General features: G+C 46.8%; 1 protein-coding gene across 1 annotated transcript in view; it reads right to left on the bottom strand.

Annotated features, from left to right (window-relative positions):
- nrxn1a (neurexin 1a) overlaps positions 1-20199 on the bottom strand; it is a 175429-nt gene that overhangs the window by 6631 nt on the left and 148599 nt on the right. The window contains exon 18 of the mRNA XM_060073818.1: positions 9387-9465. Coding sequence (XP_059929801.1) covers positions 9387-9465 — 79 coding nt within the window. The remainder of the gene's footprint in view (positions 1-9386; positions 9466-20199) is intronic.

The following is a 20199-nucleotide window of genomic DNA, read 5'->3' as shown; positions in this document are numbered from 1 at the left end:
TCTTCATAATGATTCACAACTCACTAGCTATACTTAAATCAAGAACACCCTAGCAACCGACTAGAGCACCCCAGCAACCAACTAGAACACCCCGGCAACCAACTAGATGTCCCCGGCAACCACCTAGACACCCAGAGCAAGCACCCAGGTCAGCGTAGCAACCAACTAAAACACCCCGGTAGCCACCTAGGTCACCCCTAGCAACCAAGTAGAGTAACCTAGCAACCACAACCCCCTAGCAACCACTCTTACTTGATGGAAAACCACACACAAGAATATTGACATCACTCAGAGCCAGATGGAAGCTACGTAGACCCCCCTAGCAACCCATATTATCCCCTGGCAACCACCTGAAATAACCTAGCAACCAGCTATAAAACCTTAGTAACCATACAGAACACCCCATAAACCACCCGGAACACCTTAGCAACCACCTAGAGGACCGTATTAACCACAGTGGAGCTGTGAAGAACACCATAAAGCTACAGCACTACTTCAAATCCCTCTACTGTACATTTTCCAATATACCAGGTACTAAAACTTTATTTTCAGAAGGCTGCAAACCACATTTACTTCTGAAATTTTACTTTTTACCACTGACTAGTTTTTTTGCGAAGTGATACCACAGTAAGACGCCCAAGCACGTCTGTGCGCATACATATTCTAAGGAGGACAGAAAATGAAATCTTATTTGAAATGTTGCACGCAATATGCTTAATTTTAGTGCACCTGATTAAAAACCAACAGAGCAAACGACACAAGGCCCATCGACTCCACATCGAGCGCCGTTGGGGCCTCAGTGAATCAAACATCTGTCCCTTCCTCACCCCTTCACCACCTCGTAACCGCTGCACATAAACAGCCGGGGACGGACCGAGAGAGAGACAGAGAGAGAAATGGTGCCTGAAACAAGTATTTAAAATGATGCTCGCTCTCTACTCAAGGGTAAAATTAGACATGTAGAAAATGACCTTCAAGTGGCGCCTGGTTTCCGCACAGCATCGCAGGGGTTCAGTTGAGAGGCAGCAGAAGTAAACTCAGGGGGAGGCAGACTTTTGAAGGATTGCAGTGGGGAGAGGCTGCGGAATAACCTTTCGCTCTCAATCGCAACCCAAGCAAGGGACTTGTATTACTGTATTTCATCAAGATTTTCCTCTCGTCCGCAGCAACGGGGGCTTGTATTTCTCTCTTATGCCGCTCGTATCGTTTTCACGCACTTGGGGCCGGGGCGTGGAGGAGAGAAGCTGGAGGGACGTGAGAAGACAAAAAAGGTAAACGGCTGTAAAAGGACAGGTCAGTCGGGTCGGCTGTTGTGCAGCAGCTCTCCGGAACACAATGGGTTCCGGGGGGGCCCTTAAGAGTAGCGGCGGTAAGGGCTGGGACGACGTCACCGAGAGATTAACCCGAAAAACCTGAAATAGGGCGTTTTTTTTCCCTACGGACAATCGAAGTCGGGGGTTTGTTCCTGTAAACGAAAAAGACCAGAAATCTCCACCAGCAAATGGGATATATTTCAATAAACATTCAGATATGAATCAAGATGAGGAAAAATGCTATTTATTATATCGACCCTCTAAACAGATTTGGTAAGCACACTGCCTCAGGCTCTATTTATATCTATGCATTTGTGTGTGTGAATCTAGCTTTCCTCATAATTATAATTATTCATTGCATAGACGAGTGGAAGTGGAGTCGGTGGATCTGAATGAGGCTCAAGCCTTTATGGCGTTCAACCACCCCTGCAAGTATAGGTTGGGTGGAGGACATGTTTCAGATCCATGCACCTGGGAGTCTTGGCTCCACCGTGGAGATACATCGCTTGTTTTTATGACTCAGAAAGAGAAAGCAATGGGCAGCAGGGATTATCATAACATACAAATATCAAGTCCCTACCATATCAATATCATTCCATCGCCTGAAATAGAGTCGCAGTGACCCCGTCCCTCTGCTTTTCAGTATCTCTGTGGACGCCTCTGGGAAGTGTGTGGATCTGTCGCTCCCTTTATGTCTACCTGGTTACACAAGCTCTGCCCTTAACAGACATTAGCATCGGCGCAGTGAGACTATATACTTAATGGAGTTTGTAATGCCTGAAGTGATTCTGTATTTCATTCAGGGCCTTCATTCAGAGGCCCCCGCCCTACTCCCCGACCGGGATTTGAATAAATGATCCTCTTGCAAACTACTTTCCCCTCATTTGTCTCCAGTGAAAAGGTTCATTTGTTTGTTAATTTACAGTTGGGGGGGCGAGCAGGTCGGTGACACAGAGAGAAAGGGTGCGGTATGGAGACGGAAGCCTTGTTTAAGGTATGCGTGAGCATCCGTCTGAGGTAATGAAGCAGCTAAAGCTGCCCGGGATGTAATGCCTTCCGTGACCTTCAGCTCAGCGCTCCACGGCGGCTAATAGATAGGGAGCAGGAATTTGACGGTACACATAAAAAATATAAAGTCATAATTCATTTTTGCAGTGAAGGTTGAGTGTCTTGGTGGATCATAAACATTATTTAAATATATGTATATATTTACCGGTAATATATATATCAGAGTAAAAAAAGTATATAGATTCATATATAGGCTATTTTGGGATTTTTTTTTTTACATTATAATTTTTTATTACATTTACTTACGTTACATTCTACGCTTCCACCCTACAGCCGTGAATAGGAGTATCGGCTCTTTAGACAACAGTGTGGTGGTCCTACATGACTTGAGCAGATAAGGCCCACGGCAGCATGTTTCTCAACATGACGGCTGTCCCAGCCATCCTTTGGCGAGCTAGCAGGCAGCAGCCACGATGCTAATGATGCTAATAGCGGCCAGAACACGTATTGTACTTGTGAGGCACTGGTGTGTGGGCGGCCTTGGTGACAGCGTCAAGTCGCTCCACTGTCACACTCATAGGTTAGAAGAGGAACACTGACATGAGTAAGTCGCAAGCAGGCTCTCAGTGGAAGTGGTTGAGTTTGCATTGCAAGTGTTTTTGTACTATTTTTATTTCGAAATGTTTGAATTTGTTCTCTCTTTTAGATTGCAGCCATTCAATTTATTCATTGATTATTTTATTTTTCACCGAAGGACTATTCGGTAAATAACTATTTGGTTCAAAATTAAATTATGCCCACATGCTACTGCTGGCACACGTTCTGTGGCTATGGACAGCCTCCAACATCCTGTTGTGCAAGATGCTAGGTATCAACAAACAATTCCCACGTACGGGCTAATTTTGTCCACTCTAATTAGCTTGAACTGCATGTCTTCCTCACAGTTAAACCAGCATGAACATGGGGAGAACATGCTAACGTCAAACCGATTTATCACCCTGAATGGGTGATAAATCTAATAATTAGAAATTCCATTTTCCTTTCATTCAATTAGAAATTAATTTGTTTTAAGGGATGGTGGTCTACTTTCATAGCGATTGTTACATTTGTGGCATAAATGTAATCGTCTGAATCATTTTCACTGTATGGTCACCAGCATTTAGTAGTCTGAGTTCTTTGTCTATTCTTTCAGAAGCATAACCGGTCATGCTTCACTTCAAGTGCTAAACGGACACACTATGCTATTATCAACCTCAGCATAACATTTGCAATAGCATAAAAATAAATATTGAAAATATGAATATTTTTGGGATCAGTAAACTAAATTGCTGATATGAAGACCCTCAGTGAGAAATCCCTTTTTCTCTTTCTTGGCACTCAATTTTATCTGTGATTATTATTTTAAAAGACAGCTTCAGTCATATATTTCTTGCTGAATTTGAAAAAAAAACAACCCTACAATTATAAGATTATCGCATCGACAATTTGGACAAAAGAGCATTTGCAGGTCATCACTCCCCGGCACTTTGTGATTAATGGACCTCCAATGGGAATCCGGAGAGAGATTATTATTATTATATATATCGATTTATTTCTTTATATATCTATATATATATAATCTTTTCTGAGGATGACAGCCCCACTGAGCCGGGTGTTTCGTCATGCAGTGAATACTGTATGCACCGAGTGAAAGCACCGAAGAGAGAAGGCTGCAGTTTGGGTCCTATGATTTAATAAGCCATTAGATGTGGTCAGTGACCTGCTAAGACAGCTCCAGTGCTGTTGTCTTTCATCAATCTCGCCGGCCCGCTTTTTAAAGCAATCATTTTAACACTATTACTTTCCTCTGCTTTTTAAGTACCATTTCTTACATTGCCATTTTATTTGCTTTGTTCTATTATTTCCTCATCATATGATGCATTATTATATTTTAGTTGGTGAGGGGGGGAATGTCAAACACAAACATTTCTAATGTCAGTGGGCAGAACATTAGAGAAGATTAACCCGGACCTGCCCCTGGGCAGTTGAAACGGCTTCCTGGGCCGGCTAATGTCAAAGGGATAAGATTAAAGGAGAGATTTTTTGGAATTGTAACATTACATTTCAGCGGTTATTTACCTTTCTGATACGGGTCCTGTCTTTGGGATGCAATGTTAGGATTAACTCTGCTGAATAAAAAATAACCTAGAAAGTACACCCAACATTTTGTCTTTGTATTTATATTTGCGTTTTTTTATTATTCATTTATTCTTTTTTAATTTGTGTCCATAATTCATTATGCCGTTTAATTCTGTGCATTTCTAATATCATTACTACTTCTACATTTTTTCCATTTGAAAAAACTCCAGAAGGTTCCATGAAGTCTGGTATTATAAATGGAAAAGGAGAAACATATAATTTTCTTGAACGTCAGGCAAGATTGAAGGGAATATTTTAAAAAGCGGTTTGAAACATTTTGAAATGAAATTTCTTTTTCAAATTGTTCTTGACAGCCTTAAAAATTAAAATCAATGCATTGTAGTCAGCCTGAGGGATTGCCTTTCAATACAGTTGCTTTTCTCCAGAGAATGCTTTCAGTATAAGGGGTGGCCATGCAATAAAACATGGCTTATGATGCTTAACGTGAAACGCCAGTCACACAGTAGGGGGCTTAAGAAGAGACAAAGACAAAAGTGAATTAGGAATATTACCTAGCTCCCTTCGGTCAAATCCGTGAACAAAGACCCAAATCCCAATGAAATATTTAATGGACAAGCATGTTCGGGGAGTTAAGACATGCAATGCAATGCTAAGTTGTATAGCGGGCAATATAAAGGGCTTTCAGAAGCCACATGTCCCTTTGTCTTACAGCAAGACTGCGGACACTCAATGAACTACGGTACACGTTTTAAATAGATAGTACTGTACATGATTGATTGGTCCTTGGTAAGGATTGGGTTCAACGCCTCTCTGTCTGTCTACACTACAGTTTTTTTCCTTCCATGTTCGGTTTTGGCAGCTTGAGAATCATCAGCACCATCATCTCTATTTTAATTATCCCTATTTTCTGGTGAACATTAGCACTACACGCGTTATGTCCTGCGTGCACACAGTGGCGTCCCTGTAGTGAAGTGACGGCTGGCTACTGATCGTACATCGGCCTCACGGGCTGGTGTGTACCAGCGACGGTTCCTGTTCACCACGGAGGCTGAGGCGGGGGCGGTAGGGGGATTGAATTTGCTGCAGCCTGATCTAATCTAAAGCCATGCTGGAAGATTAGCCCCACTGGTGTGGCTCCCCCTTGTTGACAGAGGCTTCGCGGGGGTCGGAGAAACGAGGCGACGCGATAAGCAAGTTGCTCTGATCAATGTCACCCGCGGTGGACTGGGGTCGGGCCGAGAATACCGCCAAAAAAAAATATATTGGCAATTCACAGTGTGATCGACGACTGGGCCCCGGGGCCCTCCTGGGAGTTCATTCTATTCACGGGGCCCCCTGTTGGATCCAGTGGTTATTTTTCTCTATTTGTACATATATTAAAACCTCCCTGTCCCCCTCTGCCGGATTACCTCTCTACAGTGGGGAGAGAACGTGGAGCTTGGTTTTCCACATGTGGCCAATGGTGAAGAGAGAGAGAGAGAGAGAGAGAGAAAAAGAGAGAATGAGAGAGGGAGAGGGAGAGGGAGAGAAAGAGAGAGAGAGAGAGAGGGAGTAAGAAAGAGAGAAAGAGAGAGAGAGGGAGTAAGAAAGAGAGAAAGAGAGAGAGAGAGAGAGAGAGAGAGAGAGAGGGAGTGAGAAAGAGAGAGAGGGAGTGAGAAAGAGAGAGAGGGAGTGAGAGAGAGAGGGAGTAAGAAAGAGAGAAAGAGAGAGAGAGGGAGTAAGAAAGAGAGAAAGAGAGAGAGAGAGAGAGAGAGAGAGAGAGAGAGGGAGTGAGAAAGAGAGAGAGGGAGTGAGAAAGAGAGAGAGGGAGTGAGAGAGAGAGGGAGTAAGAAAGAGAGAAAGAGAGAGAGAGAGAGAGAGGGAGTGAGAAAGAGAGAGAGGGAGTGAGAAAGAGAGAGAGGGAGTGAGAAAGAGAGAATGAGAGAGGGAGAGAGAGAGGGAGTGAGAAAGAGAGAGGGAGAGAGAGGGAGTGAGAAAGAGAGAATGAGAGAGGGAGAGGGAGAGAAAGAGAGTGAGAGAGAGGGAGTAAGAAAGAGAGAAAGAGAGAGAGGGAGTAAGAGAGAGAGAGAGGGAGAGAGGGAGTGAGAAAGAGAGAGTGAGAAAGAGAGAGAGAGAGTGAGAAAGAGAGAGAGAGGGAGTGAGAAAGAGAGAGAGGGAGTGAGAAAGAGAGAGTGAGAAAGAGAGCGAGAGAGAGGGAGTGAGAAAGAGAGAGAGAGAGTGAGAAAGAGAGGGGGTGAGAAAGAGGGAGTAAGAGACAGAGGGGGATCGAGCGAGAGAGAGAGAAAGAAAGAGGGGGAGTGAGGGAGAGGGAGAGGGGGAGCAAGAGAGCTTCTGGAGTCGTTTATTTCAAAATGATGTATTATCCGTAGCACGGAAAGCGATGACCCGACCGTAATGTGAGAAAGTAGTCCCTTTATCAGTGGGATCGCATACCGAGTGGATCGGGTTCCCCGTGTTCAGCCCTGCCGTCGGGGGGGGGGGGGTGGGGGGGGGTGGGTTCTGAGCCAGAGCGCGCGAGTGACCCTGACTGTAGATATTAATCAGGGTACGGTGTTAGACAGCTGCCACCCTGGGAGCCTTACAGCTCCATGCTGTCAAATCCTTTCAAATTAGCACAGAAGGAGGGAGATAGCGTCTCCTAGCATCACAGTGCGCCGCCGCCGCCGCTGCCGTGTACAGCGTGACGCTCGCTTGATGGCAGGTGACCTTGACTGGCGATATGTAAATCGGCACTACTTTATACGTGCTGCTCTGCGACAAAGAGGCGGCTCTGATGCCTGCGGTCCCGCGACAGGACTCTAGCCGACTCGCGTCAGACGGCAACAACAGCGGCAACACAAATCCCAGCGCTAGCTGACAACGTTGTGAGGGATGCCACTGGGAGAGCCGGCGTGTTGGGGTAGTGTTCAGGGCCGGTGTTGTGAATGAATAAAGTCCTCCACCACACTGCCACACAGAGTCGAACAGGAAAAGTTGGATGCTGCTGCCACGGGCCAGACAATTAAAGTTGAGCTTTTATCACTAAGTATTGATCAATAGCAGATACGGATGGATAGAGTCTGGACTTAATTGCGTTCTCTTTTTTTTCTTCCAGTCCCTTCAGAATGCATCTTATTTTATTCATCTCAGGTAGACCACGGGTTTTATAATTGCCTCATCTATTCTTTACGGTTAGTAATATCATGGATAAGGCGGCGCAGGTCGTTTTTTTTTTTCCGGGTAGTGATTGTTCATGCTACGATTGTTCGTACACCGCAAAAAACTTTAAAACCAACAAATACATTTCCCCGGAAGAGGGGCTGCTCCTCTCGGTTTGCATAAAGTGCAAAGAGATATGATCCATCCCACTGGGTTTGTGAAGCCCCGCAGACAGCACGAAAATAATAAGCTCATTAAATATGAGAAGAACTCCAACTGCTTGTTGTACAAATGCAATCACCAGCAGGGGACCCTCCATGCAGGTGCTGCACAACAACACACCCGATACGGGACAGGAGATGAGGGAGAATAAGCCTGCCCACACCCTCTCTGGGCGCACAATATACTTATCGACGGAGTTAATTGGACTGATGTGTGGAACCTGATAATTAAAGCCTGTACGTTGCCGTGACAACCGCTACCGTTGGCGTTAAACGAGGGTCGCCCGCGACGCGTGCGGGGGTTTTGGTAGTCGACTAGACGGCGATCAAAACCGGCTCGCCGACAGCGTGCGTCATGGTTGACTCATGGATCATCCGCGGTTTTAGCACGGCGGTGATAAGTAGGTGATGGGTTTAAAGGTGACATATCATACCACCAGGTGTGAGTGTGATTAGCCGTTACGAGCCGTTGTGAAAATCTGCCACTTTTGACATCACAAGTGGGCGTGTCCACCTAGATGTGTGCTGGATATGTATATGTAATGTCAGAAGAGGCAGACCTTTCACAGCTTCTTTTTTTTACGGCTTGCAATGGCCCACCTTTAAAGACCACCTTCTAACGAACGAAGGAGAACATAACTTTGGTGGTTGTTGAACATAGATCGTTCGTGTTATGCCTTGTGAAATTAACCTAATTTAAGGTGTTCGGAAAACGCTCTCGCTGTCCCTTCAAGAAAGCCAACAAGTCATGTTGTTGAGTAGTCAAACAGTATCTCCTTCTCAGACAACCATGCTTGGGGTTTAGTCCAATCAGATTGCAGCTCATTTGTGAAGAGCCTCACAGAGCCAATCGAGGACTCTGCTAACCTAACATTGTTATCGCATATTGCATGTTTTCCTCATATCGTGCAGCCCTTGCATGAAACAACTTTGTGAAGGCCTTATTTGGCCTCGGCCAGAGAGAAATAAATTCAATTATTTTGAAGTTTGCGGACCACTTTAGTTTGGAAAATAACTATTACGGATGGCTCAGACAACCGCCGCCATAAACAAGCACCTATAAACATCAACAAGCACCGATTGAAAATGAATCTGAGGTCATGGTTTGTGATGTGTCCATCTACGTGAGGACAGCAGGGAGAGGTAGGGGGTGGACAGACAGACACACACACACACACACGCACAGACAGAGAGACAGACAGACAGACAGACAGACAGACAGACAGACAGACAGACAGACAGACAGACAGACAGACAGACAGACAGACACGCACACACCAACATGCACATGTGCACGGATAGTATACACACACACCAACATGCATATGTGCACGGATACACACACACACGCGCGCACACGCACGCAACACACACACACACGCAACACACACACACACACACACACACACACACACACACACACACACACACACACACACACACACACACACACACACACACACACACACACACACACACACTGACACACACAGGGGGACACACTGACACACCCAGGGGGAGGTGGAGGCGTAGAATAATAAAAAAAGAGATGACTAACCTAACCCACCTGAGCTCGGCTCACAGGGATCAATGTCCTCGTCGTCGCTCGGACACTCGGCCGACGCCACCAGCAGGTCGTCCGTGGTCTAGAGGGGGAGAGAGGGGGAGAGAGGGGGAGAGAGGGGGAGAGTCAGGTGAGGAGGGGAGCTGATGGAGGAGGCGAGGCGACGGCCGCGGAGCATTTGTTTAATTTATTTAATTTTCTTTCTCTCAATCTGTCAATTCAGTTTCGGTCAAAATATCCTCTTTTCCGAGAATACAAAATAAAAGCGTAAGATGGGGTTTGAATCAAAACCTGGAGACAAAAAAACCAAACCGGGTGGGATTGAATCAGTGAGCCATGGTGGTGGTGGTGGTGGTGGTGGTGAGGGCCAGAGGACGCCTCCGTCAACACCATCGCACCCCCACAGCACCGCGTGAGGAGGGGTGGCGGAAATGGCGGGAGTCAGCTGGCCCCACGTTGCACTCTGGGTAATATGAGCGTTTGCGGAAGAAAAAGCGTTTTGATTTGATTACCGAGGCACAGTGCGGCCGGCCCAGGGTTTCACTGTGCCACCGTCGTCCCAGGCGCGTCGGAGACGAGGGCGTGCTGCCGACGACGCCGTCTCTTCGCATTGCTCTTTAAACGCGATTGTTAAAAGTCATCGCAAAAAACTCCTCTGACATTTACCAAAGCGTTAAAGCTTTAAAACGGGCATAAAAAGAAATACAGCCACACCGACGCAGAGATCAGACAGCGTTTCAATGCTCATGGCTCTGATCCTACTCCCAGACCAACGCACGTCCTCCACCTGCCAAAACACGATTCCCCGACCGTCCCTCCAAACGAATTAGGGTGATCAAAAACACATCAGCAGCTAAGAACAATATATGAAACATTAGAATGCGATGCTCGCTAATGGTCTCACTGCAGGCTATTTGATCGAGTTCACATGATGAAGGGTCATTTAATTTGAGCCTGGTGGAACGGCCCTTAAGGGCTTGGGTTTGTGTCCCCCTGTATTGTGCATGCTTTGCAGAACAGCCGCTTGCAACTTTTGTCTTTCGCATCTGCTCCAAGAGCCAGTTTTATTTTTTTTTACGCCGTTGAATAACGATCACTCTTTTCCTGTCTCACTCTTGAGTAATCAAATCATTTCGAGGGGGGAGGTCGCATAGATCTCATCGTTAACGAAGGACAAACGAGATGTGAACTCAATCTGCAAAGTTAGATAACCATCGATTCGCAAAATAAAACGGCTATGTCATTTCACTTAACATCCATTTGCCGGCACATAATGCGATTCCGCTGCCGCTGTAACGTCGTTTCCAAATCCTGAACATGGACCCGTATCATCTTTACATAATAGACCTGGAGATAATAGATCAACCTCATTACACTTCGTCGTGGCAGGCGGAGGGAAGGGTCCCCTCTCGCCAAATCTGTTGAGTTGGGTGAGGCCCGGGGAAGCCGTCCAAATGTAAATTTAATTTGCTGTGCATGAAGCTGATATACAGTGTCGGCCGTCCAGATGGCAGGAGAGCCAGAACCGGGACTGCCACATCCATCACTTCGGCCCTGTGATTTGTTTTTGCTGGCGGGAGATCCGAGCGCTGCGCACCGCCTGGCAGAGGTGAATCAATGGCTCTCACTCTCTCTCTCTACCCACACCCCTTTCGCTAGTGTCTTTATCTGTCCCTCCTCTTCTTTCTCCGTTTCACTCCCTCTTCGTCTTCCATCCCCGCTATCTTCATCTCACACACAGCCCACCCCCCCCCCCCCAACCCCCCAGCCAGCGAGGCTTTTAGATTTATGTCTGATGTGGGCACGGATGTGTGCTACATGTAGGCTAACTCCCCAAAGAATAGTCGCTGCTGTGTGTGTGTGTATTTGTGTGTGTGTGTGGGTGTGGGTGTGTGAGTGAGTGTGTGTGTGCATTTATTGAGTCCTTCCCCAAACTGGATTCAGGCCAAACTAAAGCTCAGAGACAAAGCTATTAGGAATGCACGTTGAAAAGGTGAGATACAAAAGGAGAGTTACCAACCCTAAAAATGCATTAACTATAAATAGACCTGCAGTGTTTGCACTCAAGAGGAATGGCATTCTTAACTGTAGATACAAAACACTTTGGCAATAGCTTGGTATCATTTCAGTGTTAGCAAAAAGGCCGGCATCAATCCAAGTTATTCTTAGGGCCATAGCCATTCAAATTATCGAAGACATCGGAGACAATTATTTTCCCTGTGCACGCAAGCACCGCCTGCTTTACGGTCAGCAGGCATTCAGGTAGCTTTGTTGGAGCAGACATCCAACTACCTTCCAACAAGCAGACAGGGCTGTGTGCTGAACAAAGATGTGTTTAGGAATCAATACGCCGCCTCTCTTCGTTAGCCCTTTCATTGTGCTTTTGAGGATACACTGGATCACACACCGCCACATGTTTACCCACTGCAAGACGGGGGTGGCTTGTGTACAGTTGAAACGCATTATTCCTTTTGTTAGAAATGAGGAAAGCGTGGATGTATGGTAGCCTTGTCCTTTAAGTTAAATTCGCTTTGTGGTTATAGTCATCCCCCCCACAACGGCTTTCTTCATTGTTGTTGTTGAGGCTTCACGGTTTAAAATATAATACCATTTGAACTGGCGGTGACATCGCGAAGAAGGGGAGATTTTTTTTTCCCCTCAAGGACAAAGTACTTCCCAACAACTAGAGCTATGTGCAATAACAATTTTTGCCTGTAAACTATACGGCCGTTGTAATCATTCTTTGATTTATTTTCACAAAAGATGAACCCAAGGCCGCACCTGTGGGTTTAGGTGGGAGTAAATCTCCTGTGTTGAATGAACGCACGTGTTTTGGTGGGCAGAAGTCTGCCTGCATAGATTAGGGTGTAGGTCAACACTTTGATGTGGTCATGACCTGGTTGGAATCCAATACCATTACCGATTCATGGTGTCCTCCAACGCCCGGCTCGGTCTTTGGCTGTGACAACTCCATGTGTTCACATTCGAGGGGGGCTTAAGAGGCAATATAACCGCTGTGATGAAAACTCTGACAGGTTGCATCAATTGGATGGCAAAATAGGCATTGAAATGCCATCAGCTGTTCTATATGGATCCAAGGTAACAGTAAGCTTGTCATGATTTTCACCTCAATGTCACCTGAACCATCCCCCCGCCTTTTCATTGAAAGACGGTCGATGGCGGGTTTACCAAACCCTCCCAGGTTAATTGACTGATGCAATAAGTACTAAATGTACTGCAAGGCCAGTAATCCATGGTAGAGCCTGGGCTGGCTAGCATGAGAGAGAGAGAGAGAGAGAGAGAGAGAGAGAGAGAGAGAGAGAGAGAGACCCCGCCCACACAGAGCCGTTTTTTTGGTGAAACCGCATAAGTCTTGTGCGTTTCGGCCGACCGTCCAGACGGAGCCGGCGAATCCGGTGCCCGAAAGAGAGAGAGACTGACTCTAATCTGTGGTCAGAATGTGTTGCCAAAAGGCCTATGTTTAATATCGTGCCAAAACGTCAGACGATTTCTGAGCAAACCTTCTTCCACGTACAAAAGACAATAAAGACCAAGTGTCCATAAATTGCTGCTCTCGTTTTATGCTCCCACTGAAGGGGAAGGGGGTGTACAGCAACAGCTCCAATCCTATTATATGTTTTCTACGGGACATGGGAGAATACAGCTGCCTGCACCGAAGACGCACTGGATGCTGACCTTGCTTCAGGAACAAATTGAACCCTCCAGGGTTTGAACTCGAGACATTTTCAACCTGACTCAGCCAATCGAGGCCTGGGAACTTCCTTAAGCACTGTCATACCGGTTTTCAATCTCCACCATTGATTTCTTTTTCGGCGCCTTAATTAGACTTCCGAGCAAAAGCCATGGCGTGTGCATGGGTTCTTTACAGACCAACTCGGTCAGCAGTCCCGGGCAGCCGTACATCACGTTATTTACAGGCCCGCACGCCGCCACCTCCCTTCCACTGCGAATCCACCATTTGGTGGACAGAGAAGTCCTTGTGTACTTACCACTCTCGTCTAGTACACTTACAAACTTATTTCTTATTTCGTAATCCGGTCGTCCCCCCCCCCTCCCCGCCCCCCCCCCTCCCCATGACACAAGGAAGAAGGCGTAGAGGAGAGCCGTTCTCTGGGGGGGAAAAGGCAGAGTTCTACGTTCTTTGATGTTGAAGACAAATAGACACCTTCTCTGATAACCTGTCTCCCCCCGGTCTCAGAGGAGAGCCGTGAGCTTTTGTGTTCTGTTTATTTCCTCTACACTGTTTTCTCCCCCCGTCTAATTTGATGAATGCTTCCTGGCAACACAACATGTCTCTTTGGAGACAAACTGAAAGTCAGGAGGACACTGAAGGCATCTGAAGGTTCTTATCTAAAACATGCCCCTGACGTCCTTGTAATGTATTCCACCGAGACTTCGCCTTTCTGCTGTTTGCTCAATTCTCAGGTGTGTTTTTTGTCTTTTTTCTTATTTTGCCTTCTCCCCCAAAAAAGCTTTTTTTTCCTTCTGGCACTTTCCTTCTGTGTTTTGCAAAAACTGTGCTGCTTCGGTATGTCATTTGCTGTGAAATAGATACAATAACCTAAAAAAATACCAATGTTTCTGCTCTGCATCTGGGACAGAGACGTCGGTTGCAGCGGAAACACTGGTATTGTGACATTGTGCAAACAACCCAGCGTGAGTGGGTGCCCTCCTACGTGTCCTCCAGTTTGGAACCATGCCAGGGCCTTGCCCTTGGTGTACTTTAGTTGTGGTAAACACTGTTATCTTTCTTTTCCATTTGTTATTTATCAGTCGTCCATTAAATATATATATTTATATGTAAAAATATTTTCTTTATGTCTGACTATTAAAATAATTACAACTATACATACATAACAAATACAAAAGTCCCATATACGCTTGTAGGATTAATTATATTTATAGATATAATTTATAAAGATGATCTAAACTACATTCCTTTAACAAAAAATAATATACCGGTAAATGCATAATTGCACATAACTGATCATTACAAATAAAATGCAGACTGCATGCTGCATAAAACTAACATGCAGACCTCACTACTCCCTTATCAAGCAACTCAAATATCTCCCACAGTCTCCCCTGAACTCATAAAAACGGGGACATTTCATTCCTGCAGCTATTTTAGGATCGACAACACATAACTTAAAGCAACACTTAAACCCCACACCGCTAAGCTACCCAAAATCCCTGGCGGGGGTATTTATACCTGCCTTACACGTCTTTATTCGTCCACGGCGTTATGTGCCATCATTTCACACAGTGCCATAGATCTTTTGGTGCTTAATGCCATGCTGGCGTCCGGTCCTGGACGAAAGCTGCACTCTAATTAGGCAGGGCTGGTTGACCGAGGCTTTAGCGCTGCAGCAACAACACCTCATTAAGGTTGCAGTGAGCCGCGGGTTGACAGTGGGGTAGCAGAATAGATTGCTAGACCACAACAACAATCTACAGAGAGAGATATTTATATATATAAATAAATATATATATATATATATATATATATATATATATATACTCGTCTTGATCCTAGTCTGTACTGAGTCTGTTAATGATCTGAACACACCTGTTAGAGAGGTGTTTAAAACTCAAATTCAATTCCAGGTCAGTTAGTTTTTTTCGGGGGCCTCGTTTTAAACGCAATAATTAAAAGGCTATATAGAAATAGCAACGGCCTCCCTAATTCATTCTCTCCCATCTCATGTATCCATTTTCTCGGGGGCGGACTCTCTCGGGCGCCCGCCGATGCTAGCATCGCCTAGCGCGCGGCTGTGATGACATCCAAGTGTCTAACTTAGCGCCACGCAAGTAGGTCGATGTTGATGAATAATTTAGCCCCAGATGCTCAACAGATTCCATCTGAATAATGAAGGCGCGCGGGCCTAAAAGACAGGGAGACTAGCTTAGCGTAATACCTCGGCCCTCGCCCACACACTCTTCCCATTACTGCTCCGTGTCGCTGTCAGAACCGCGCACTCACAAACCTTGGGACTCTGGTGCTGAGCGGAGGGAGGGAGCGGCGAGGAAAGGGGAAGGGAGGGGAGGGGAGAACAGCATTATCACCAGCATCGCCTGGAGATGGAACAAAAGGTGATATATTTCTATAATGGGCATCATGTTCAAAGACTCAAAGACGCTCCCAGGGACATCGAGGATTAGGCGAAAAACAACCGCCGCAGTCGCGCTGTCACCCCGAGAGGACGATTTGCTCGAGGTCCTCAGAGGGAGTAGAACAGTCTGACAGCAGGGGCCCGGTCTGAGCCCGGCGGAGACAAAGGCCCCATGGCGGCCCGGTGGCCCCTGGCTGCTGGGGGGCACTGCCTCAAATATTACTCATAATAGCGGAGGCTTTCATTACACCGCACGGTGGTCGTGGTGTAAACCGCAGGCGAGGATACGTGGGCGGTAGGGCGGCCCGTGGTAAAGTAGTTTGGGAAATATTGCACGAACCCCTGCGCTAATATTGCACTGTGCGACAATGGGGCGCTGTCATTCCCATTAGGGGACTTATCTGTGGGGGCGCCTCCCCAGTTTAATTTGTCACACTACAATTCACGCTCACAATACAACACATAAAAGCGGGCAATTTGTCTGTTTATAAAAGCACACAATTATTCATGGCTCTAGTGCGGCTGATGCGGTAAACTATTTAAATGCAATCATTTCTTTTCTTTTTCACTCAGGTCCACCCAGCCAACCGGTTGTCTGTACACCCCATCCCCATCCCCACCCTCCCTCCCTCCCTCCTATCCACCAGAAATTCCCAATATCGTGTGAGCAGAATGCATTGCATTGCGACAAATAGAATTAGCTCCCTTGTGGAAATATATTAACTTTTAATATCAGGGGATAGTGCAGGGGTTCCCCAGTGCTGTACTGCCACCCCCCCCCCCCCCCCCCCCCCCCGTGTCCCCAACTGCCTATCTAATGTCATGAATAATAATCTGATCACGATGAAAGGGATATATGTTCCTGTCCTTTTTGAGAACCCTAGGACATTCTTTTCTGAAAAATAGAATGGCTGACATTCCTTCTCAAGGGACAGAGGACTCGTATTTGGAAATAATGCCAGCTATATATTTTTGTGGTTTCGTCGCGCTGTGCGCAGCTGGTTAACTTGAGATGAACACACAGCAACGGCTACAGCGGCCTTATGGCGGGTTGTTTAGTTTGTCAACCAGTAGAAGAGGGAGCGGGAGAAAGAGACGACAAGAGAGGGAAACAGGAGAGAGAAAGAGTGCGAGAGAGAAAGAGAACAGGAGGGAGAGGGAGTGGGAGAGAGAGACAACAAGAGAGAGAGGGTAAGAGCGAAAGAGAGCGAGAAAGAGTGCGACAGAGACTTATTTAAAATGGAGCAGCTGTTGCTGTTCACACTAAACCGCAGGGCTGTGCGGCATCACAGCTTCGTTAAAAAAAGAATGGTCTCAGGCAACTCACAGCCCCCACACGTTCTCATCCTGCCATACATCTCCTGTCCTCCGGGTCTGTGTCAGCATGACCCGAGACACTCTTAACGAGACGCCGGAAGGCGAAACTTGTCGCGCGCGCGGTGGTGGTCGTGTCACAGCCCGCTCCGGACGCACCTCGGCGACGCCGTGCGAGGTAAACCCTGCTCCCTGTCTCTTTCTGAAAGCCACAATTAGCGCGGCGCTAAACTGAACTCGGCGAGAACTCGCTCGATCGGTTAACGCTTCCCGAGGTGTGTGAATCGTCTGTTGAAGCCCGTTTATTTTGGTAAAAACACATTTAATTTCCATGTAACTGTTACCAAGACAAACGATCTAAACCAGGTGGGGTTTAGTCAAGGTAACGTAATGCTTAACAACATCAACACACACCATTGCTCGCAAGAGTACAAATTAAACAGCAGAGACAATAAGGAAACACTAGCCAAACTTACCCGAGCGACAGCTATTATAGCCCTGTTCAAGTGTGTCGAAGTGTGTCGTAATTTGGGTATCAAATGAATAAGTAAACAAATGAATAAATGAACAGATTTATTTATGCATAGGCTTTGAATATGTTATGTTAAGATACACTGCGCAAAGCACCTCCACCCATTGCGCATTCTTCTTCATCTTTTCAAGACCGGAATAGATTGTTTAAAGTACAACTCGAGTTTGCCAATATAAAAAAAAATTGAAAAGTGTGTCGAGACACATCCGAACGATAAGTCATACGCCAATACGCGGGAGATTCAGCGGGCGGTCTAATGTGCAGAACCTGTTGTACGTTCCGCACGGCAGAGGTGTAGCCTAATTAACGGGCTGGGCATACTTGTAATACACAGTCAAACGGGGCGGAACGGAATGAAGAGAGGCACGCTGAGGGCGTACGCACGGGGGGTCAGGGGTAAATAAAAGAAGTACACATGCCCACGTCCTCGTTAAGTATTCTCCCTCTGGGGGGACGCGTGTGCCTTTCACCACGGGCGCCTTCCCTTTAATGTGGGCAGCTTCAAGGCCGCTTTGTAGACACTAGACCTTAGATCGGGCCAAGAAAATCAAGCCCGACCCGACCCGAGCCCGTGCACGTTCTGTCCGAGCCCGGCCCGGCCTAAACTCTAGTAGACACTGTTACTCCGTGCCTCTTCCAGATGCCTCGGACACCAGCCTTCCAAGTTGCAAGTGGGGAAAACTCCCAGCTTTCTTGGGGCATTTCAAGAAGGCACACCCCCTTTTGGTCGGACCCCCTCGGAATTCTGAGAGAGTACACCGAGTTCAGTGATGACGCTCTCAACAAAAATGGCTGCACCCGTGAAGAGATTTATTTTCTTTGTATTTGTACCACGTTGGTCATTTTAATGTCGATTTTAAATGCTCTTACACACTTGATCACATTGCTACTTTATTCCGGTCCCCTATTTATGCATTGCACGGTCTTGATGTGAGTGCAATACAATGTAAAGTTGTGTTGTTTGTTTTCGAGCTGGTTAGAGGCTATTGTAGCTAACAATAAACAACGAATAGCTAATTTCATGACACAATCACAAAGACAAACGGGAATGCTATAAGTGCTCCGAGACCGGAAATGACGTCACAAGTGCAACTCGGAAGGCTGCCGTGCGAGGCATCTGGATCACAACATAAAAAACCCTCCGCGGCGAGCGTCCGTAAGGTAGTGCGGACCCGTGGAGCGGCGTGTCTTCCCCTTCCTGTTTACCGGTGAGTCACGAGGGAGGGCAGGAAGAAAAGGCGTGGCAGGTCGTCCATCTCTCTGGACGCCGCGGGGCTGAGGTTCGCCGTGTTTCTTCAGACACGCTCTCACCCCTCCAGAGCGGTGTGAAAGGTAAACCCACCTGCGCACCGAGGCTAATAAAGGAGAGATTGTGGCGGTTCTCTTGTGCGACAAGATTGCTGTCACTCGAGACAAATAAACAGTGTGAAGGCGAATTCAACCCCTTCGGGGCACTTTCGCCGCGCTGCGCATTATCCCGCGCTGCGCATTATCCCGTGCTGCGCATTACCCCGCTGCCATGGAACTAAGAACAGAAGCAGACAGAGAGAACCAAGAGCAAGGCAGATACCACACCCCCCCCCCCCCCCCCCACATCCAAACACCCCCCTATTCCCTGTTAGCTGTGGGATCATCGTTGATCTAATTGAACGCAGACTTAATAATATATGATATTGTTGAATTTGTCAAACACGGTTAAACACCGCGTCTGCTATTATCAGGAGCGGCAAACAACCCTCCGTCTCTCGCCCACGCACTCGGTCCTTTCATTCTTTATTTATTTTTCTCCGACCCTCTAATTTCATTGCTTTTTCCTCCAGTACATTATAGCCCGCTGCTTTGTCACACCTCCTTATCTGTGGTTTCACACTTAGAAATGAAATGCGGATAAAATGAAATCTGTCTGCATTAACGCATTCTCCCCTCCTATGGATAGCCCTGGGTTTCCTTTGCAATCTGAAATGGAATCTGAAGCTCGGAGCATATCTGTTGCTGGCCTGGGTAGTAATCTGGCCCGAGAGCATAGAAGTAGCCCAGGATGAATGTGATACACTTATAAGAGGCAGAAGCAGCCACAATGCAACGGGAATAACAATTACCAAGGTATTGCCCCTGTCATCATCCGGATCTCTCTCCTAACACTACGGTACATACAACGGGGGTACAAGCTAAAGATGTGTAGCTCTGTACACTCTCATGTTGGCTTTTCTCCTCCAACTTCCGCCAAACTACATTATTTTTGCAATACTGTGTGCGTGTGTCTCTGCGAAGCTTCCCGAGCGAGCGCTCCGTGAACATGCACACGCGTCTGTTTTTGTTGTCGCCTTTAGTGTGTGTTCGGGGAACGCGAGGAGCGGGAGAAAAGAGAAGACAGATTATGCCTTGCCACAAATCACTAGTCCCCGTGACTTTACCTGTGCCTTCACATGTAGCTCCCAGTCCTTCATCCGATGACAGCAACAAATTTGTCATCCTAATATAGATGGCAGCTCAGGACGAGATGAATGTACTCGGGGGCCCCCGGTTCCCAGCCCGTGCGCAACGCTTGCAAAAACATGACACAAGGAGAGTGGGGGCGGGGGGGCGGGAGAGAGCAGCTTTGTCCTAGAACAGCAGACCAGGTCATCTGTGGCTGCCACGGAACATCACCATAATCAGATTCCTGCCCTCTAGGGGCATGCTGTTCACGTCACTAAATCTGTGAACTCTAGCGCAAAACGTGAGCGGAATGTTGTCTCTCCAAACCCTCTGAATATGGATGTGTATATTTTACTCTGTAGGTAGTCAATCATCACTCTGAAGATTTGTATTCAAAGTGACGCTGATGTCACTAAGG

The sequence above is a fragment of the Gadus macrocephalus genome, chromosome 15 (genome assembly GCF_031168955.1).
Source record: "Gadus macrocephalus chromosome 15, ASM3116895v1".
Taxonomy (NCBI): domain Eukaryota; kingdom Metazoa; phylum Chordata; class Actinopteri; order Gadiformes; family Gadidae; genus Gadus; species Gadus macrocephalus.
The sequence above is the reverse complement of the archived record's forward strand: the minus strand, read 5'-3'. Positions and strand labels throughout refer to the sequence as shown.